This window comes from Nothoprocta perdicaria, unplaced genomic scaffold, assembly GCF_003342845.1.
Source record: "Nothoprocta perdicaria isolate Ctin4 unplaced genomic scaffold, notPer1 scaffold_150, whole genome shotgun sequence".
Classification (NCBI taxonomy): domain Eukaryota; kingdom Metazoa; phylum Chordata; class Aves; order Tinamiformes; family Tinamidae; genus Nothoprocta; species Nothoprocta perdicaria.
Genome location: NW_020454650.1, coordinates 1513163 through 1536212, shown reverse-complemented (window position 1 = coordinate 1536212; position 23050 = coordinate 1513163). Strand labels below are relative to the sequence as shown.

Below are 23050 nucleotides of genomic sequence, written 5' to 3'. Positions count from 1 at the left end.
GCACCGCCCTAACTGGTGTGAAGGCAACAGAAGTCAGGGATGGATGAACACGGAGCYGGAGCTACCTCGCTCAGCACGAGAAGATCCCCCAAGGGCCACGCACTGACAGGGCAACACGGAAAAGCTGGTACGTTTAATCTCTTCACAAGGGCTGCTCTGTGAATAATCAGGAGTTGTTAGGGTTGTCAGTCCAATTTCCTTCCAAAATAAAATCAAGTGTGGAAGTGATGACATTTCAGGCATGGGTGAAGCGGGTTCTGTCATGTATATAAATAGGGACAGGTTTAACAGGAGAGAAAGCAAGGCAAACAAAATGTCTCACTTGGGAAGTGCTGTAGGAATGATACTGCTCTAAAGGCAATGCCTGTTGTTTGTACTGTTATTATGAACAGAGGATCTGTGTTTTTGATGCAGACAAGCTCATGAGACAGCACCAACTGTGGCATTTAAGGCAAGATGAAGCTTCCRTGACCTGAGGCCACTATGAGCAGCCAAATAAGAAGTCAAGGGATTTTTTTTTTTTCATGTGAGGGTCATCATAAGCAACATCAGTTGATTAAAAAGAGTTGAGAAGATATGCTTCTGAGAAGCCAGGTCTTCCTCCCAACTTTATGTGTATTTCCCTTTGAATTACTGATCCCTTGACGAATCAGGTGCTCTGTATCACCCTGTCATCGAGCCCTTATGTTCTTCATGTGTGATATTCCATATCCCTGTCTGCTGGAGCTAATTCATGGCCAGTAATACTGAGTGAAATATAAGCAGTCAGGTTCTCTTCTCATTAGCAAAAATTATACCCAGCTACTACTGTGACCTTCCTTACGGGAACATACAATTTACTACCCCAAGCAGCACCGTTGTTCCTTCCAGTCCTATGCACAGCTTCAAAGGATGACAGAAAAATCTATATCYCGATACCTGCACAATCTTGCAGTTCACCTAATGGAGCAAGAAAACCTTGCTCGATCCCTGTGGTGAGCAGCTGATCCTGGGGTACGTGGCTGGCTGTGGTGGGGCTTTGCTGACTGCCTCTGGCCACCRCATTCCCCTTGGAGCCACTTGCAGAGCATCCCCACCAGTGGGTGTGAAGAACAGGCAGGTTTTTTAGCTAGCTGGCTATTCTGAAATCTGCTTTATGTGTAGCCTCACATCCCCAGGCCGTGCTCACAGGACAAAACCTGGGCCCAGGTCCACTCTRGCAATGTTTCATGTTCAAATCCCACCCTGTGTCCCTCCAGGCCTACTAGCTGCCATGCTTGCTAGTGAGAACCGAACCTCCCCCGATCCCGACCTCACTTGGTTCTCACCCACATGGTAAACAGAGACAGTTCATAGCAGTGCTACCCCCCATAGCAAGTTGTTAACTCTCAGTGAGGCACAATGTCCCGATTATTTACACTGAGCAATGGTCAAAATGGAGCAGCTCATAGGCAGGTGACTTCCTCACAGAGTGTTACCTGCTCCCACAGCTAAAACTGGTGCAAGCTCTACATTGCAAGCTCTCATTTGAGATCAAACTTGAGGGTAACCAGTCGCTCAGAGGTAATAATGAGTCTGAAGGGCACATAAGTAATGAATCCTCCAAATTTCTTTCAGTGAACAGATGAAATGACAGAAATACCTGAAGGGGCTGTAGAAGTTAGTCAGCCTATGCATAACTATTAATACCCCTTCTGACCACAGAATCAACATTTATGTGCCAGAAACCTTGGCATTTAATTCCCACAGCTTTTGCAAGCAGGGAAAAGCAGTAGACATCTTCAAAGCAGAGGGATACACGAGTGGGTCCCTCAGTTCACTTCATTGCCAATTTTCATAGTGTGTTACAGTATTTGAAATCAGCCRTGGGTCAAAAGTTATTAGGAAAGACAAACAGAAAAAGGGATAAACAACCTGTTCATATAAGCCTCACTTCCTTAGGCGGATGAAAAAAAAATAAAGCTAGAAATGACTGTGTTGTAAAGACAGACTGCCCCGAGTGCAGTCCTTGATTGATAGCTTTGTCTGCATAAATGAAGCAAGAGCTGCAGGCTTCATCCTGAAGAAATTAGGTTTGGAAAAGGCATGTCACCTGGCACTGGCATCAGAAGCCTAGTTACCTAAAATTGCACATGGGAAGGAGCTGCAGTTTTTGSAGAAAGACTGCTTGAAGAAGGTGTAGGGAAGTGGCTGCCGCTTCGTGCCGAGGCAGCAGCYCCTCGCTCCGGCTGAACTGGTGCCTGCCCCCTTACCCTCAGCTGTGGGAAGGGAGAATGTTTCCTGAGGCTTTGCCGTGGAAGGGCTGCCAGGACCTGCTCCGGGTTGCTCTTGGTGCAAGAGCACCTTGTTCTCAAAGGCTTATTTTGTGGTGTTCAGTAGACACACTGACACACACACTGACATCTCACCTTCCAGCYGTTGCTTTTGCTTATCCCCTTGTTGTACCAAACAAATCTTCTCGYTTGATGGTGATCCCTTCTCAATACATAGATAGGGGGATTCACCTCACCRTGTTTTCATCATCCAAGAGCTGGACACCTAGCAAGGCTCATTGTCCCCTACGTGACCTGCCCCTGCCATCCCGCTGCGCCTGTGCCGGCTCACCTTTGGCTGGCATGGATTGTCCACCAGAGCCACAGCTGCCACGGGACAGACAGACAAGCTCTGCACGTCCTACACTGGGCAAGACGGACCCTGCTCGTGGTTCAGGGGCTTGTTAGAAAGCTCTGTAAGGTGGCTTTGAATCCTCTCTGTTATTGCTGCTGGTGAAACACATTCCCTTGCCCGAGTCAGCACCTGTGACAGTCACTACATCCTCCCGTTGGAGGATCCTATTTCAGAGTTTTCATCGGCAGCCGCAGCCGTTTGTTTCGCTGTCAGAACTCTTGGAAAGGTCCAGGGACGTTGACGGCRGCTCTCTGGGAAGCCGAGGGTTCTGCAGCGGCACGGAAAGGACAAGCAGCGCTAAGTGCAGGTGAAAGAGAAGCCAGCTGCACATCCTCTCTGTCTCCCTTGGCAACAGCATCCTGCCAACAAAAACCGCTGCCAAGGAAAGCGGGAGAGCAAGGGAGGGGAATTTGCAAAGCTGGGGCTGGGCGAGCTTTGTGTGGAGGGGGCTCTCAAACCAAGGAGAAATTCCCTGGAAAACGATTTGGGGTGTTTGTCTCTGGATGATGGAGTGCAGAGGGCCCCTGTCCTCGCAGAGAGGTTCCAGCTGAAATTCCAAGCAATGTTATGTGTAGGCTTGAGCCATATGTTCCCATCCGTGCCAGCACACGGGGAAGAAATCTGTTGTGAGTTACTGCTTACAGATGTGGCAAATGCTCCAGCAAAGGTTAAAATATGTGGCACAGCTCTCTTGTTCCAGCAGCTGCAGCTGGATGCTGGATCATTGCTTCAGCAGCAAGCTGTTAATAAGCCCCGAGCCCCAGAAACCGCTAAAAAGGCTGATATTTGTGTGGATCGATTTTATTGTTATTGTTGTTGTTATTATTATTGTTATGCACTGACTGTCTTGGTTTAGAAAAACCTTCAAACCGGAAAGAGTAAGAGATGAGAAGGGACCTGCAGATGACAGGGAGAGAAGGGACATCAACACAAGAGCACAAAACTGCAAAGAAGGACTAAAATAATTATTTGCAGCCTGTCCTTCCGCATCCTCCATGATTTGATCATGGTCCTGAGGGCACAGTTAGTGTAGATATGGACAGGATGGACCTGAGATTTATTACACACGCCTGCCTCRCCTTCATGTCTTTCTGCTTGGCCACAGTGTTCAGAGAAGAAGCCTGGCTGGGGCACGGCTGTATCCGAGGCCTGAAAGGGAAGGGGGGTCTCATCAGGGATAACAGAGGAGAAGCTGGCTGTTCTCTCCAGCAAAACATCAGGAATTGACTTGCCAATCCAACAACCTGCTGTCTGCAGCACCCAGGKGTATGGCAGGGATCGTGAATCCAGAGTGAGCAGCCAGGATTGTCCCGTGACTAAGGGGGGGACACGGCACAGCTCTCAGGAGCCCCCCTCACACGCATACTTTTTGCACACTCATACCCCGCTGTCCCCAGACCTCATTCTGTGTCTGGCTTGGTGCTCTTTGGGCAGTGCCTTCTTCTAGACACCCATCTGTGCTGGAGAGAAAGGGAGAAGCAGGAATAAATAAAGAAAAGAAAAAGGAGAAGGGAGGAAGGGTTGTGACTTGGACTTTTTTATTCATAGTGACAAAACAGAAATCCTCTGTTCGCCACTGAAGGCTTAAAGTACAGGAGGCGCACGAGGATGGCTGGGAAGGAGAGGAGCGTGGCATCCCCCCGGCACGCGTCCCCTGAGGGGAACCGCAGTGCCCGGAGCTGGAGGCAGCGCTGCAGGGCCCAGGACGCGTCCGCAAGGCGCTCCGGGGCAGGAGCAGGAGGAGGAGGAGGAGGAAGGCTCGCGGCCGGCCGGGGAGCGCGGCGGGAGCGGGCGGCGCGGCGCAGGACACGCCTGCCTGTCTGCCCAGCCAAGGCAGCGGCCGCCCGGCGCGGCGGGATGAGGCGCCTGGGGCCACGGCGCGCGCGCCGCTGAGGATGCCTGCTGGCAAGGCCAGATGAGATTCCCAGGTGAGCGATGCCGCCGGGCGAGCCRTCCTTGCCTTTCCCTCCCCGCAGGTGGTTCCTGCCCTCCCGGCTCGTCCATGAGCCCCTGCAGGAGCATCTGCGGCTCCAGTGTCCCTGATGCTCGGAGGAGCCGGGGATCTCCCCTTTCCGCGGTACCTGCGAGTCCCGCCTGCAGCRGGAGAACGAACCGGGGGATGCCTGCGTGTCGCTGTCCTGTCCGCACCCGCTTTGTTTAAAACAGGAACAGAGATTAACTCCGGTGGATGGGCTCTCTCTCTYAAAAGCTGCCATGGAAGTTGCATCTTAGCAACAGGAACGTGTTTTTTGCTGTGTGTTTTGCATTAAGGATCGGGATGCTCTGGCCACATGAAAGCTCTGGGTGTCACTACGTCCTCTGGGTCGGTGGATGGGTCGGTGCCCAGGGTTGGTGCCCAGGGTCGGTGCTGCCTGCATGTGTGTGGTGCACTGCAAAGCCCCGCTGATGTGATCTCACAGTACTGCAAATAGACCCGTTGCTTCATGTCTCTCTTTTTCTACATTTTATCCTATATCTTGAATACTGAAGTTGGGCTTGAACACCCCACTCATCACTTAAAAGGGAAAACAGACAATAAGCTGTAAGTTAAAAGCTGGGAGCTCTGGTAYGACAGTCGCTGATAGGCAAGGAAGAGAAACTCTCTGCAGAGTAACCTACTTTTTCTTCCCTCGGTTCTGCCACCGCTCGTGGAGGTGGAATTTGCCCGACTCTTTGGACAAAGGCTGCTTTGTTGTGTGTGAAAATCACATTGCTTTGGCAGATTGCAAAGAGAGCACCCGTAACAAAAATAACAATACCGACTTTCTGCCCAGTGGTGCATCTGTTCGAGGTTTGTTCTGCAACCTGCGATGTTTCTGGTTTGCTGAGAGATCCAGGATGTGCTCAYAGTGTCACTCAGAAGGCGTTAAGGCATCACTTTGAATCTGTTTTGTGAGGCCTGCTCCCCCTGCCACGTAGCAAGCCAAGGGTGTTTGGGTCTGTCAGCATCCTGCAGGCTCCCCACGTGCGCCCGAGCCYGGGCGCTGGGGGGTCCTGTGCTGCATTTGGCTTCCCTTGCCCAGGGCCSTGTGCCCGAAGGAGTCCCGCAGCAGGTATCTGCACAGAAAGYATCGTCTGACCTGCCAGAGCCGACGGCTTTGCTCCGGGCTGGCTCAGGAGGTTTTGGTGCTGGGCGCAGGGCAGCGGCAGCGAGAGGGGCTCGAGCGGCGCCCCGGCTCCTGGGCGGGCTCGCGTGCTGTGGGAAACGTGGAGCTCCGGAGGCTCCACTGGGCCTCTGCCGATGAGGACTTGGTTCAAAGCCYACTGTGGGGTCCAGGTCAGTGGGAGCCTTTCCATGAACATGAGATGAGGCGTGAACCGGCAGCCTGTCCGCTCTGCTCTGCCGTGGGGAAAGGCGCTTCCCACGCGGCACCGGGCGGTAGCAGCTCCGAGGCAGAGCCACCCAGGAGGTGCAGCAGCCCTTAGCAGGGCCTCCTTGGATCCTGACGTAAAATGCTCAAAGGAGGCTGCCGGGGACCTCAAACCCCTTCCCGTTTCTCAGGGAGCAAAATATTCCCGACCCCAACTTCCTTGAGACTTGCTAGGGGTATTGGCTCCAAGCTCTCAAGACACTGCTCCTTCATTTTCTTTACTTATAAAACTGCACTCTCCACATGTGGACCCCTCCCATGGGAAGGAGCGCTGCAGTGAGATCCCGGTGAGATTTGAACCATTGCTCCRTGTCAGCAGGAAGGGGTTTATGGCTAAGTGCACCTCAGTGTACGCTGTGCTGGGGGCCTGATCTGCTTCACCCCCGAGTTCATTCACTTTGTTCTTAACACTCGAGCCTTGGTRTGCTCTGCAAACGCACAGGATGACACAGTACGCACCACCGAGACATCGGGTCAATCAGCATTTTCATTAGGGTTGAATGGCTCTAATGTAGTCATAAAATTAGGCTCCAAAAGCAGGGCTTTGACATACAGCATTTAAAAGTCAAACCAGTTTGACCTTTTCTGGGCATGAATTCCTATAACTTAGAAATGGCCCCTTATGAAAAAGCTTAATGGTGCTAACTGACCCTTGAAAATATCATTAATTATTATTATTTGCCATGATGTACTTACATCAGCATATATTGCCATTWTGGCACCATCCAGCAACAGACAGACCTCACCCCAAGGGGCTCCTGAGCTAAATAAGGCCGGTCCTTGGGGTCTCGTGCAGCCCAGACTGAAGGGTTTTAGCAAAGAGCTGTAGGACGGAGCTTTGAACTTACAAGTATCTGCTGTGTCCCATACATCTGGACTGTTGTCACCTTGGCCATGACAACRTTGGGCCCAAAGGGTTGCTTTTCAGTGCTAATCTGATTCTAGGTAAGCTGGGGACCATCCGTGTTGTGCACTGTGCACCAAGCAGGTGCATTTGGGAAGCAGAGAGACATGGAGAAGGGAGGACTTAAGGTTTGTTAAACACATTGCAGTGATGAATGTTTCCTGGATCTTCACAGAGGAATTCAGAAAAATATTTTCCTAGATTTAGGCCAAAATTCCTCAAAAGGAGAGTCTAATATTAGGTGCCTTAAAAAGAGCCCTGCTTAGTACGACATTGCACACAGGAGTCAGTGGGAGCTCARGGCAATCAGGCCACTGCAGACCAGCCAGAGCATTGCCAGGTGTCCCTGGGTGGATGCTGTAGAGCATCTGAAAATACCAGTTCCAACTTTTGCTTTCCATTTGGCTGCTGATCAGTTATAAAGCCAATTAATTCTACTTAAAAGGGCCAGCAAAAAACCCACAGTGAAGTCTATTACCAGCTGGTTTTCCCCAAATGTACAGCACGGGCTATTTTGAGAATGATCTGCGGAGCTGAATATTTCAGAAGTATTTAGGGACATGAATTTGCTCTGTAGGTCTCTGGAAGAGAGAGCGGTCAGTTAAACCAGTAAAGCCAGTAAAAAAAGGCTGTCTGTGGGGCCACAGTAGCTCTGCAGAGGATATTAAAAGCAAAATGTGAGTAGCACACCCTGGGAGAGCCAAGGTTCACAGGGTTACGGGGTTGTTGTTTACTGCCATGTGAATGATTTAGGACATAGTATTTCCTCAGAATAGTTATTAATACTTTACAGCCCCTCTCAAGGTACTAGCTAAATCTATATGGCTTCTAGTGTCTGATGTGTGGTGACCTGCTACCACAACAGCCTGCCCTAGAGAGATTATAAATCTTTATAGGTGTTAGTTTCTAATTTATTAGCAGTTCAAGCAGTAAAGGTGGATATTTGGGTACTTTTAGCCCAAGATCATCGTTTCTAACCTCAGGGGCATAATTTGCAGAATTGCTGGCGACTTCCAAACTCCTTAAGGAATATCTGGGTGAAAAACATCAGTCCAACAGAGACGCTTTCCTGTGCGTGAGGTGTGAGCGAAAAGCAGTTGCACAACGTGCAAACATTTGAGCTGCCATTGCAATTATAATGTAGCATCTCTTCAGATCTGCCAGTGCACTTTGAGTGCTCACAACAGCAAGGCCAATGTTTCCCGAAGCTTTATCTCCACATACCAAATCTTCATCCTTTCCTCTTTGCATTTGTTCTCTAGCAGCCACTTGCCTTGGCATGGAGTATCAGCCATATGGGCGCTAGAATATCTGCTTTGACCTTGACCTCAGAATAAGTGCTGCCAACATGTGAAGATAATTCCTGCATTTCATTTCCAAGAGCGATGCTCCAAGAATACAGTAGGATGTGCAGAATGTGTTTTTCTCCTTGGCTAGGCGTTTTGCTAAGAGCATGCAGCTGACTAGGGTTTGGAAGCGAGTTCCCAGCTCAGCAGTGATGGTTAGCGGTCAAAGCAMGGCCCTTGACTTGATTAGAGGAATRAGTGCTGTACTCCTTTGGTCAATTTGTGCTTTATTTGTCATATCAAATAAAGCAATATGTGCTTTATTTATCGTATTACTTGCAAATGGATGTGGGTGATGCACAGGACTCTGAATAAACATTTCTTGGTGCTTGCATCACACCAACRTGCAACAGAGCTTTAGGATCCAATGGACACCTAATCAGAAACCTTCTTTGATTTCCACAAGTCTCATTCTTCCGTTTACTGATGGTGCCCATACGAAATATTCCCAAGAAAGTCAGACCTGAATGGCCTAATGGCACTTGCAGAGAAAGCTGGCAAGCTGGGAGAAGGAGGAGGGTGGCGAAGGGGGCAGGAGGAAACCCACATCCCAACTGGCCTGCAGCCCTCACGCAGTTGGGTGTCCTGCAGCTCTCCTGAGCTTGGACACAAGCTCCCTGCTTGGCTCCCAGATTTGTTTGGGCTGCAGCGTCTTTCACCTTGATACAGTGGTTGAAACCCAGCCTGGCACCGCGCTGGTGGTGCCAGCTGGTGCCCTTTGGTGCCTTGTGCCGAATGGATTCATTCCACGGGCTTCCTAGCAGGCACGGGACCGCATTGCAGGTGACAACATCAACATATGGAAACGGTGGCGTGTGATTGATGTGTTCCCTGCAAGTCGCAGTAACTCAGGGCATATTAGCCGTGCGTCCTGGGGAGGCTTATGCTATTGCAGCTGCCCGGGTCCATTGTCTGGAYTGTGAATAAATGGAGGAGTTGATGTTCCCAGTAGTGCGAGTCTGGAACATCACGACAGTGATGTGTGCTGCRGTTGGGAGGCGAGAGGCAAACGTCACAGACTCCAATCCCACGGCACATGTGGAGCGCAGGATACAGACAAACATTGGTATGTGAGTGCGGAAGGGCAGTAGTGTTAGATCGGATTGGAATCCTAATAATCATATGTTTTTTAAATGGCTATGATAGCTCCATTTTCTTATTTATTTTGGACATTTGCAGATTATCTGCATCTCATACTGCAAATAAGAGACAAGTTTCCCGAAGCTGATAAAAAGAAAACAAGATTTGAACCTAGGCAGCCCTCTCATCAAATATCCGTCCCCAGCCCCATTTCTTGGTTAAGGACAACTTTTGACCTKATTTTCAGCAAGGGCTAAGCTCTCCTAGAAAACAGATTGCTTAATGGCACCCAAAATTGGAGACAGCCCAAATCAGGGCTCTGTAGCGACGAGAATGAGCAGGCTAAGGTTTCCCAGAATCATAGGTCTCCTTATTTGGAGGCCTCTGGCCAAAGCCACAGAGGAAACGCGTCTTTCTGCATCTGCCACTGAGGGACAGGATGCTTTGTGGCCTCTAGGGGCAGGTGGGCTGCAGGTGCAAGCGGTACCTGCAGCGCTCTCCTGAATCCGCACTGCCAGCTCCCCCTCTTACCCCGCTGCCTCCCTGCAGCTTTCCCATTCCCGCCTTGCCGTGGYGGGCCCGGCAGACTCCTGTGCTCATGCTGCTCTCCTGGAGAAGGCAGAGCAGTGCCACGGAACAGCACGGTGGGCCGCCAGCCTCATGTACCCACCTCGCCTCTCACTCCCGCTCTCTGCTTTTTGCCCCCAGGTGTTCTGCTGATCTTGGCACTGACAGAAGAGCTGGTGTTTTCCGTTCAGGCCCTGTCTCCCGCTGCCTCCTCCTCCTCTCAGGGCTTCCTGATGGACACTCCCGCCGTCACAGCCATGGGCACGCCGCCGCCTCGCCGYGAGGAGCACCGCGCCGCGCAGCCCGCTCCGACGGCGGCGGCTCGCGCACTTCCCCGCTCCGCCAGCCCCGCGGAGCCGGCGGCGCCGGGCGCCGGGCGCAGGCAAGCGGGCAGCCGCCGCGCCGGCGAGAGGGAGAGGCACCGTTTGTACAACCAGAGCGCTTTGTACTCAGGACAGACTCGCCCCAGGGGGAAACTCACCCAGGATTCCCAAGGGAACTTCACAGAGCCGTCAGAGCCTTACCTGGAGGCGGCCCTGCACTCCCCCTTCCCCAGCCTGAGCGGCCCGTTCACAGAGCACCCGTATCCCGCCCCGAGCGCCACTTCCAGCGCTCCCACCGGCACGGGGCCGGCAAGAACTACGCGCCCGGCCCCTCCTGCCCACAGCAGCCCCTCGGGAGGCCGGAGGAGCGTGGAGCGCGGGGACGGCACGGAGCCGCTCGGGCGGGAAGCGGCTCTTGCCACTGCCGCTGCCAGGCCGGCAGCCGATGCCGGAGCGGCGACGGTGCCTTTCGGCCACCCCCACTATGACCTGTGGGATCTGCTGAGCAAAAACAGCTCCTGGGTAACCTTGAACCTCAGTACGAATGTCCCCTTGTTTGCCGGCCCTGGAACTGCGACGGCGGCAGCAGGTCACRCCGTTCAGACCGGTTTCGATGTCTCCTCTGCGACAGTGGGTGACCCCAGGGGAGCTGCTCCCACGGGGCCGGACACCACCGTGTTGGGCAGCGCTGTCCCCACGGCGCCCGCCACGGCCTTCTCCAGCTCCGTGTCCACCGCTGGCTCCACTGCAACCGGCAACTTCCTAAACAGACTGGTTCCCGCCGGGACCTGGAAACCTGGCGTGCAGGGAAACATCTCCCACGTCACTGAGGGGGACAAGCCCCAGCACAGAGCAACCATCTGCCTCAGCAAGATGGACATTGCCTGGATCATCCTGGCTATCAGCGTACCTATATCCTCATGTTGTAAGTTAATTGCCACTTTCTTTCCCTTTCTCTGTCTGTTTCCCTAAAATGCAGGTTTGGGCCCCACAGTTCAAGGGCTAGATGGAGAGTTGGCAGTGGCAGGGTAGCTTGAGACAGAGGAGAAACATTCCTCCAACAGACAGCACATTCACTGCCCAAAATACTTAGCATTTGCAACCTCCAGAACGTTAACATCTGCACTCACACACATGTTCTCTGTTGCTATTAGCAGWCCCTTAGCCCTTCTGGCCTGTACATTTGACTGTATAAGACAGAGGCTGAACATGGGAAGGCAAAGCAGCTTTACTTCCAAATTTTTAAATGGTAACCAAAAATTATGCAACTGTGCAATCTAGGAACATAGATTATATTTCATTGCAGGCAGTTTTTTGGGGTTTTTTTGAACTATTTGATTTTGAAGTCTCATCTTAAATTGCTCTTTTCCTGTACTTTTATTCTGAGTCTGACTTYGCAGCTACCTAGAGAACAAGAAGATTTTGAAATTTCAGTTTTCATGAAACGGACAGCAGGCACCTGCAGGAGCAACATGAATTAGGTTTGCAGAGATGACTTAGGATCTCATCGATTCTATCCAAAAAAAAGGAGGGGGGGGGAAAAAGGTTGTTGAAATATGAGAAAGTTGGGCCTGTGTCTCCCCTGCCCAACTTGGTGCTATCAGCAACGTGAGGCAGTGTATTGCTCTCTGATGCTGCACTCTGCAGAATCAGGAAGATGCCCCTAAATAGACTGTGATTATCCTGCTGTTCCTGGAGARCAAGTAGCAATGGAGTGAAACAAGAGCATAAACATTTGCCAGCCATTGCTGCCTGAGGTASATTAAAAGGGTAGCCAGCACTATTGACCATTAATCCTGCTCTGTGCAGTCACGAGCTAGATTGAGGACAGGGTTGGGGGTGTTGATCGAGCCAGTCTAACAACAACCTGCTCATGCCAGAGGGTGTTGCTCTCTTCTGCCCTCAGCAAGACTTGGCTTTGCGATCCTGCCCCTTTCCTTCTACCTGACACCTCTGTGAGCCTGTTCAGACTGATAAACCAGTCAAAAAATTTGCTCTGTTCATTGCTGTTTTTCTCTCCCCATAGCGAGCTGAATCAGTTCCCCACAGGGTCAGATAGTCACGAGCTGTGGAACAGGTGAAGGAGAAGGAACACAGCTGGCAAGGGAGCAGGGCTCACCCTTTGTCACCTCCAGCTTGACCTGTGCCTCTAGGACCATCAGTTCCACTACTGCCAGCTTCAGTAAAACTGCTGGTGAAGTCAAAACTTAAATTGCGAAGACTGAGAATCAAAATAAAGGGAAAGCAAGGCACAAATGTATGCACATACACTTGCACACACTTCTGTGAAAGGTGCGGAGGAGAATCCAGGGTATACCAAGGATAGCATAGTGATAAGATGCAATATGTGATAATATGATGAATAAAAAGATTGTAGAAATGTTCTTCCAAGCATTATGGTTTGGACTGATGTTCCAGAGAGAGAGCTGCTCTAGATAGTGTATCTCCAAATGCAAAATATAGTACCATAAAACACAAACATAGGAGGCCTATCCAGCATGTAAAGCTGCAATTTGCCATACTACTACCAGTAGTGGTGGTAGTAGTGGTGGTAGTAGTAGAAGTAGTAGTAGTGGTAGTAGTAGTAGTAGTAGTAGTAGTGGTAGTAGTAGTAGTAATATAAAGAGTCCTTTGGCAAGACTTCTAGCCCATTATTCATTGGGATTTAAACTTACCTTCTTATCATATGTCCCGTAACAGAATGGATTCATAAGACTGGATTTGTTTTGTTTCTTTTCTGTTTGTAAGCTGCATTTTAGAAAAGACAAACGTTGTTCTGAAAATTCCCWATACCAGCTCTGATACAACTGAATGTTTTTGTGATTCAGATATTTAGGTCTTGCTCTCAGGACCAGCTTTCAGAAGATGGTCTTCAGTGGGATTCTTCTTTTAAAATCTGKCATCCTCAGATGTATTTTGGAGATGAAATGAGTGGTAGATGGACCTTTAAATGTTTTGTGAGTCTGGCTGAAGCGGTATTGTCAGAGTTTATTCCTATAAGAGAACAAAAATCAATCATACAAACCTATTGCATTTTCACTCAGGTACGYGCGGGTCTACATAAGGGGGTAAAAATTGTACTCCTAACTGACCGAAATTAAAGCAGTGGAGGTCAGGGCCCAGGCCAAACCGGAGCTACGGTTGGAAGCAGCGCTCAAACTCCTGGACAGCGTCCGCAAGGGAACATACGTGTGGGGCGCCGGAATGGCCGCCCTTGCCGCACGGCTTGATCCCAGCAGCAGGGATGAGGGGAAGCTGTGGTCTCCAGGCTTCACCCATCCAGTGGCATCGTTCCCTTTTTCCTCTCCTGAGACTCCCGGTTTTCCCAGGCCGCCGCAGGCCGCTCCCGCCGCCTACACGAGCGGTTGCCGCCACCTTCCGGYGCTGAGGGGCCCGGCCGGGAGGCGGCCACCGGGATGGGGCTTCCCGGTGCCTCTTGTTCACGAGGCCGCCCCAGTTCCCGAGTCCCAGCAAAGGCCCTTGAACTTCTAAACGGAAAAGTAGTGCTTTGATGCTGGGGAAGGAACACATCTGCCACATCTGCTACATGGATTTGGGGAAATAAATCACCTTTTGGTGAACTTCTGTTTCCAGTACTGCTCACTCCACCTGAGAGCTACAAAAATGAAGGGTTCTGAATCATTCCATTCCCAGAAAAGCACAGTAGCATGTAGCACTGATGGAGATATTTTCCACACGTCACAGTTCCTTTTCTCTTTTGTGATGTCCTTCAGGCAGCCTTGAGCATTTTGTACGTGTGTGTGTGCCTGTCATACATCCTGCTGCACTGCTGAATGAGACACACTGTGAAGTCATTTTAAAACCCACAGGCCTGATCCTTGGGTTCCCAGTACGTACAGTTCCGTAATTACAGAATTACGTGATAAAATGCTGAAGAATAGAAGGTTGCAAATCAGAGGCCCAAAAGTCAATTCATTTAGTCAGTTCTGCTGACATGAGACAATGCAAGAGAGAGGCCGAGTCTCCAAATGGAAATGTCAGCAGAACTCAAAGAGAAAATGAAGAATTGTCTTGGTCCTAACCCCACCTAGCTCATATTTCATGGGCTGGGACACTTTCCAGAATTATCTCACTTTCCCAATTAAAAAAGTGGGGCTATTTGTTTCCTGGTGCGAGAGTGATCCCAAGACCAGAGTCCAGTGTCCAAGTGTGAGCTCAGACCAAGCTTGAGAGGCAATTGCTGTCCCCAAATGTAAGCAGCCGTGGTCAGTAACAAAACACACTGTGGTACCAGTAATAGAGAGGAGGTTGTACAAATATAGACAGTCCAATATAGACAGATGCAGTGAGGCTTGTTTGCCACTACCTATTCTTCAGTCTCACCATTGTGTTTAACAAGGAATCACACTAAAAGAAATATGGATAAAATGCARTTTTATTCCCTGAGGTAAGGGTTCTTGAGCGACTTACTTTATATTATGGTCTATAATGGGGAGAAGTAAATTTTGATTTCCCTAGTATCCTCTAGTCTTATTTTTTCTTGTTTGCAACATTCAACTTTGCTAATTTCCTATTTTATGTGGGAGTTAGGAGGGGGATATACAGTAATATAAGAATAGTAAAATTTTTAAGCAAGTTTGAGTGGATAGACAGAAACCTATCAAATAAGTTTAGGGAGTAGGTTTTATCTCATTACTCCACTTTATGATACCATTACTGAATATGGTATATAATCGTGGTGGTTTGTCTTAAAAAAAAAAAAAAAAAAAAAAAAAAAAAAAGATTAGAAAGGACTCATAGAAGAGCCATGGGAATGATTTAAGAGTTCAGAAATCCAGCTTAAATAAACCTGAGTAGCTATGAAGTAGTAATATGTAGTCCAAGAAAAGGCTTGATATCAATATATGGGGTATTTCTCTTAGCGTAATGGAGAGCTTAATAAAACAAGAACAACCAAAAGATACTGGGGAAGCAACAGTTGAGTCTGGGTTCAGACTAGGACATTGTGACCTGTAATGGAAAGTCGATATTGAAACAACCTTCTTGGAAATGGGATGGAAATCCAATTACTCCAGGTCCTTAAACCAAGCTGAGTGTTTTGTTTTGAGATGTTTTGTACTTTAGCTAGAACTCATAGACAGGGACCAAAATTATCAGGTGAAACTCTCTGGTTTTACAGGTGTACAGATGATCAACATGTTTCCACCAGCCTGGAAATCTGTGAATCTGAGAGAATCCCTTTTCTCCTGTTTGTGGGATGCATTATGTTTTGTTTGAACCTCTAATGTCCACAAAATTGCAAAGACCCAGGCTATTTCCTACCTGTCTGGTAATCCTTGCATGGGGAGCTTCCAGGTGACCCATGGACATCACTAAGATGCCTTTCTCCTGGTGCTTAGCATCAGCTTTAGAATGAAGAAAGAGAAAGGAAAAGCCAGTTTGACTTTCCTGGCTCCCATGAAAGACCCAGGTGACCATTTGAAGGTGCAGACCATCTAGGTGACCATTGTGATTGCTTGTAATTCACCGTGGGAGTGAACGGTTGCCTAAGGATAGGCACAGATCTGTTCCTAGGATTGTTCTGCAAGTGAAGGGGCCTATGTTTAGCTCCGTTCCTTTCACTGAGACATGCCAGTTAAGACTCCTCAGTCATTTAATGCGAGAAAGAGAGGGAATACCCTCAATTCCAGCCCTTTCCCTCTTAAATGAGGTCTCCTGTGCTCTGAATCGAGGCACCCTACGGAGACAGCCTCTCGCTAACATGTGCTGTGCRTGATTTCTGAGGGCGCTGTGGGACTCTGTCTCCACCGTCTTCTCCCCATTTGCCCATTTGTGCACTGGGGTGGCCGCCCAAGAGTCCAACTAACGGAGAAGAGCAAAGGCCAAAGCCACCGGAGTCGAAGGCTGGGTGATAGTAACTTGGGCAATGGCCAGCTTTTCTGGAATGCTGCAGGAGATTTTTCCATTAGTTGCATAGGAAGATTTATAGTATGAACTCACCTTTCCCTTCGAATGAGACATAAAACCCCTGAACTCAAAGGCATTAGCAATTTTGCTTAGTAGTTTTTATTTTTACTATTATTATTTTAAATAGAGCTCTAGCCTACACTTTTGTATTGCCATCTTATGTGACTAGATGGGATGTGAAATTAAATCCACAGCATATGGGTAGTTGCTGTGTTTGTCAAAACATATAAAGCAGTTTTGACCTCTCTGATGTCTTTTCTTCCCTCTAGGCTATAATTCTAATAAATTAACTTTGGATGTAGCTGAGAAAATAATAWATTTTTCTGCTTCATGAATATGTTCTTCTTCCCTGTTGTGCAGGATTTAGATATGCTGTAGTGAATCTGCAGCAAGGCATTCCCTATTTCACCAATCAAAGTYCAAATCAAAGTCCATATCCAGCTAGCTGCCGGTCAGTATAAATCAGGTAGATCACGAGCCCAAATGTTCCATTAATTCCACAGGTGTAAAGCAGGCCTACTCCTTCCCCGCCGAACAAACCCTTGTGCATGCCTCAAATTCCACGGAGCGCAGCCCAGCGGGAGCAATCCGCTCCTTCCAGTGGGTTTGGGTTCCATAAAATTCCCAAAATTACGAATGTGAACGGGAGCAGGGATGACTAAGCTGGAAGCGATTCCCGCAAGGGAGCAGGCGGCCTGCTCTGGAAGCACCGTTGCAGCGTCGCTGCCGCCCGCGCCTGGCTGGGCCCCTTAGGCCAAGCAGTTAAACCAGCCTTGCTCACTCGCTGGCCACATAGTTCTGCCTAGCTGCTSTGCTTTCAGCTCAAGGGTTTCAGCTAAAACTTGTCTCACAGCTATGAGGGAAAAGCCACCCAGCCACCATCAGTGCCCTGCAAGCGCAGGGAGCTCCAGCCACCTCATCAGTAGACACCATATCCTGATACAGGTGATACAGAAATAAAAAGAAGAAACAGTTCAGGGCTGACCTGAAGGAGAATGTTTTCCAAAGGCCAATAATGTTCCCCTAGAAAATATAAGCTACACAAGCGAGTTGCTGGAGTAGCTCCCTGGTGCCACCTCAGGGCCTCCCTATTGAAGAGCCTCTCTGTCCCCATGGCCAGATTATGTTTCTGAGCATGGCCACAAAATGCCTAAAAGTCARCCTGTGTGTGTGAGATGACAAGGACAAGAATCAGCAGCAGTTCAGAGTGGGACGGTTTGGCATGKAAGCCTTACAACTAAGGTACTGATGGATTTGGTGTTTGAGGCGAGGCCGGGTGTCTCTCACAGCCCGTTTGCTAGTGGACTCGTTGCTGCAGTGTCAGGGCACGCTAGGAAGGGAGCAGTGTAGTGGCCTCCTTGGCATCCTTGTGAAATGTCCTCTGTCCTAGAGGATCCCTCAGTCCCTGCTTAGAGATAAAAATACCCTCCAGTTATGGACACCAAAGCCTTTTCATGAGCAGGGCAGCTGCATCTTGAAGATTATGAACTTGCAAAAAGAAAATAAGAACTGCATATCCTGGCAAGCCCCAAGCTTCATCTGCCTGGCGCAGATTCTGATTTAATTGTGTGGTTTTGTTGACTGAGAGTGAAATGCCAAGTCAGAGTTAATTGTAAGATGCAGGTTGCCCATGCTCTCCTTAAGAAGTAGCTTAAAAAACAAATCCATTATACTGATGAGTCCCTACTGAAAGGAAATAACCGAGTTCTTGACGTGTTTCTATTGACAGCAGTTCTGCTGACAGTCTGCTGCATGAGGAGGAAGAAAAAGACATCCAACCCCGAAAACAATTTGAGCTATTGGAATAACGCTATCACCATGGACTACTTCAACAGGCACGCTGTCGAGCTGCCGCGAGAGATCCAGTCCCTGGAGACGTCAGAGGTATCTCACTTGCATGACTGTGTCCTAAAGATTTAACTGAAGCCATGCTGGGAGAAAGGGAGAGGAAAAAATATGAATAAAGCCTTGGAATCCCTATGCATATTCAGGGAAGCCACTTTTCAAGAAAGACCTGCTCACACAAGTGTGTTTTGAAGTCAGCAGAAGCTGGCTGTCATCCTGTTCCCTGGCTTTGCAGGTTTGCTTTATGTTGCTGTGTGCTCCTGGGTCACAACTTCAACTGTTGTTACCACTAGGTGATTTTTTTCCCCACTTTCTCCTAATTTGAGCCTGTGGCCAATGTCTAACCCTCCCATGAACAAGTAGGAGCACTRTTCTTCCTGACAGTGAGGGCGACAGAGCCCTGGCACAGGCTGCCCAGAGAGGTTGTGGAGTCTCCTTCTTTGGAGATCTTTAAAACCCGCTTGGACGCAGCCCTGTGCCACGTGCTCTAGGTGACCCTGCGTGAGCAGGGGGTTGGACTCGATGACCTCTGAGGTCCCTTCCAACCTTCGGCATTCTGTGATTCTGTGATTTGAACCAACCCATAACTGATAGCCAGTCCTTGTAGCCTCCCCAGTGTGCATGTCCCACATTGCATTACACAGCGGGGGCAGTGGCAGTTCATAATGTAAAGAAAATTTGTGCACTGACATCTCAGAGTTGCCTGTAGCTGCTCAAATAAGAGTTTGGAGAGTAAGTGTTCCTGATTGATCAAAAATTCAAGACATCGGCCTGTGTGTAGTGCTGATATATGTACGCTGGTCAGCCTCAACTCCAGGGTCCTCCCTGGTTCAGTGGGATAGTTCATATACGGGCAGGTGATCCCACTGATAGAAATGTTTTATTATCGGGCCTCAGAGTAATTTGGCTTAGTTCAGAGGTTTTTAGCAACTAGAAGCAGTCAATAGTTTGGGCTTTAGCTAAAGATATTTTCAAGAGATGTACTCCCTGACAAACATCTCTGGTTCAATTAGAAAAATGTGTGTTCAGAAAGGAGCCTTTGAGAAGTGACTAGACTAGTGAGCTAGACTAGTGCTCACAAACACCTCATTAATTCCACTTTCCTGGCAACCATTTAGCTCAGGCTAAAGTCAGATTCTGGTTTAGGCTTACCCAGAAATAGTTTTCAAATTATCGCACTATTCGCATGTGGGATCATCTCCAAAAGCTGTCACTTGAGTCATTTTAAACTGACCAGTGCATTACTGAACTGTGCTATTCCCCAGCTAGCTTGGAACCATATATTTGACTATTTCTGCCCTAAGAAAAAGAGAAGCTGAAGATGCACCTTGGAGAAGTCAAACCCAGCTGGCAGACAGCAAATTGTTGCAATGCACCATTAGTTTAAAAAAAAAATGTTTTTGGAGGCTTAAATTCTGCTAAAACACCTAAAACTTGGTATAACAGGCTTTGGGGGTCCTGRTTTAGTGGGAAAAAATCAGCTTGATTATCACTGCTCCACTCACAGCTCCAGTGGCCTTCGGGTAACCTGCCAAAGCTGCTGAGAAGCTCCTCAGCTGGGGCACCCCAACATTCACACAGTTTCTCAGGGTGGGAACATACATCCTAGGGGTAAAAACAACAGTGCCTTTTTCACAAGTGTGTGCCCACTACAGAGAGGCTGGTGGGTAGGTCGTCCTCATGCCGGTTCTCCGTGTCTCTCCTAGGACCACCTCTCGGAGCCGCGCTCCCCGGCCAACGGCGACTACCGAGACAGCGGCATGGTCCTCGTGAACCCCTTCTGTCAAGAAACGCTCTTTGTAGGACGTGAGCAAGTGTCTGAAATATGACCCCATAGCTGCCCCTGTATTGCAGTTTCCTCTCGACTCTCTCCAAATTATAAATAAATATATATATTATAAATATAGCCTTTGTGTAACCCTGAACTATGAGAAATGTTTTCAGCTTTTCTTTTCCCCCCCCCTCAGAATTGTCAACCTCTTTTTTATAAGTGTGGTAAAACTTTACAGAACAAACTGTGGCTTTATAAAATAAAGGTATTTCTAAGCAAAGCACCTGTCAGATGGGTTGTTTTCTTCACTTCATCTGCTGCTGAATATCCTGAATTGGTAAGAATATAATTCACTGGCTGGTTTTAATGCAGGCAGTGTTTGGTGCAGCATCCAGCGATGGCTTAGGAGCCGCATGAAGGTGCGTGACCTCTCCCAGCGTGTCTGTGAGTGTTCCTGCTCCGTGACCGTCCCTCACCTACACTTCTTTTATTSTGAAATTACTTAGGCTGTGACCTGGCAATCACATGGCAATTGCATGGATGGGTATCCGCTGAACGACTGCAGCACTGGCTGGGATGAGCCTTCCCGCGTCTCCCTCCTACTTAAGCCGAACTGGGATCCTCAAACACCACGGAGGGAGAGCAGAGGGCCGCCTACCGTGGCAGTGGGGCAGTTGCGGTGCTCCAGACAAACCAAATGCACCTTTGCAGGGTACACAGAGGACATGGGCAAACCTGTCCAGCTAGTACTGTTAGATATTTTAGATATTAACTTGCTAAGACTTAGATAGGAGCCCCAAGTTTCTTCCCCAATGGTGTCTTAGCAGAGAGAGGACCAGAGTGACCTCTTTTCCCTCCACAAAGGTCCTAACCAGTGCACTTTGGATTCACAGCTGCTCTGCTCCAGCCCAATGAGTCTTTAATTATTTCCTGCAGAGCAAAGAGCATGAGCAGAAGGAATATAGAGTGTCCTCTTCAAAGAGACASAAGTCTCTTCTCCATTTATCAGAGGAGCTTGAAATCTGTTGGTGAGGAGCTTCTACCTTATATGCTTAGACTTCTCGGGCCTTTGAATCCAGACTCCTTACACTCCCTCTCTTTTCTAGGGCTTTCCTTCTTGTCTTAGGGATGAAAACACGGTGTTTCGGAGTGAAACAGTGCTTCAGTGCTCCCCAGTTAAGGGTTAGATTGAATGCTGCAATGGTATTATGGGGGCTGTAAGGGTAAATGAAGCTTAAATAGTGGAAGAAAAATAGGCTCTTACAGGTAGAGAATAACAAGGAAGGTGGAGTGTCATTGCCTAAGCTGATGTTCTCCCTTTGAGGAACCCAGCAGGGTTCCTGTGAGACCCATTCTCCGTTTTGCTTCTGAGGTTGCCTGCTCTGTGCTGTTCAGCAGCTGAAGCAGCCTGTGTGCCTTGAGGTCGGGGTGGGGAGCGGGCACTGAGACGGCAGGGGATTCACCCCGCGCTCCAGCTGGCTGCTTCGTGCCCGGGCTGCTCGCCTCTATTGGCCCTTTGCCTCAAAGGGAAGCGGAGCATCGTGAAACATGTGCCTTGGTTGAGGTAGGATAAAGGAAAAGGGGAATTASGATTGTTACACATCTTGTCCAGCTGTTCTCGCCTGTAGTAACATCYCCGTGGTGGGTAGTTGGAGTAGCCTGAAAGCTTCACTAACTGGTACCTGTTACCTGACAGACATGTGGCTACCCCTGGGACCCAGTGGCCACGAAGATCTTCACCCCCACATCCTCCCTCTGTCCCCCACACACACATCTGCACTTAGGCATCAGTCTGACTGCCAGATTGATTCATCTGATATTTTAGATGTTTGGTTTTCTGTTCTGCATCAAAGAGTAATGCATTGCTTCCCTAAGAGGTGGCTGGGGACCCATTAAGATCTGTCTGTATGTGGACATGGATGGGCACTTTGGGAATACAGGTAGTCTCTTCACAGTGGGATACAARCCATGCAATGTTACCTATGGTCCTCGCAGTCAAATACTAAACAGTCTGCTGAAAATGCTGTTTCACTTATGACATAAAAACTTCCCAAGAGTCTTGCCAAGAGACAGCCAGCATAGTACAACCTTCATCTTTCCCTCCGTGTACCTAAACAAGGAGGCAGAAAGGGAGAATGACATGACAAAGAGTGAAATTCAATTCCTTTGGGAGGAAATTGGAATTTTTATGTGTTATTTTCTGTGCCTGGTACTGCTCTTGCATGGCAGATTTCTTTTTCACTTGACACACAACAAATACACTAACAGTGTTATGTAAGAAATACTAGAGGACTCCTCTTGTTTTGCCGGTACAGTTTGCCTAGTAGCCTAAATTCAGGATACCTAGAAATCAACAGAAAACATTTGCAAAGCTGTGAGACACCCTGGCATTCCCGGGTTTCCCACGTGTGGGAAATGGCACCCTGATTGAGATCACAGCCCCCAGGCCTGCAAGCCACACCTGGCCACCAGGCTCAGGCRCATCCGTAGCAAAGGAATCCCTCATCCCAGTCTGTGTTACCAGAGTCTCGGCTGATCGCCCCTAAACAAACCAGCACATGAGGTCAGTGCCCAACATCAGCACATTACAGGCGTGCCTGCAAAGACGCTCGTACTTCAATCCTGACCCGGGACGACTGCAGCGTTGGAGCCATGAAGCATCTGTTGACTTAGGTGTAGCCGTGTAGAAAACACYGTGTCATCCATCTACAATGAGCACACAGCTAAGTCTCCTTCTGGATTACATCCTGCCCCGCTCAAACATGTCTGAACTGCCCACTTGTTTGCTACAGAGCACTAACACAGAAAGAAGAGCAGAGAAGATCTCCCACAGCTCCACACGAAGACTGGGGAGCTGCTCCACGTTCCTCGTCCAGCTGGGCCTGGCACCTCTGCTGCTCTGCTGGGCAGTTGGAGGGAAATGGGCCCTTGCCCAGCRGACAAGGTGCCATCCATAGGTGATGTTTAACAGGATGCTTAGGGGTAGGTGGGAGAGCTGAGAGGCTGCTGGGGTTACAGTGGTGCCTGGGGGTGGGTGGTGGAGTCAAAGCACCAAGAAATGGTGCAGTCCGGGAGGGAATGAGGGCAGGCTGCAGGCTGGAAAAAGCCGGCAGGGTCCAGCCGCCTGCTCGAAAGTTCAGTTTTTGTTAACTTTGTCACTTTGCTGCAACGCGTTGTGTCCAGAGCAAGCGCAGGTGCGAGCAGCTAATGTGTTTGTAGTGTTCGTGTAGGTACACGGGGCTGGAAGGATGGGAAATCATCTGGCTGCC

The 23050-nt window shown here is 49.2% G+C and overlaps 1 protein-coding gene across 1 annotated transcript in view; it reads left to right on the top strand.

Annotated features, from left to right (window-relative positions):
• TMEM108 (transmembrane protein 108) overlaps nt 1–20061 on the top strand; it is a 135310-nt gene extending 115249 nt beyond the window's left edge. The window contains exons 4-6 of the mRNA XM_026034830.1: nt 10056–11162; nt 17895–18049; nt 19717–20061. Coding sequence (XP_025890615.1) covers nt 10056–11162; nt 17895–18049; nt 19717–19839 — 1385 coding nt within the window. The 3' untranslated portion in view covers nt 19840–20061. The remainder of the gene's footprint in view (nt 1–10055; nt 11163–17894; nt 18050–19716) is intronic.
• Nucleotides 20062–23050: the final 2989 nt, after the last annotated feature.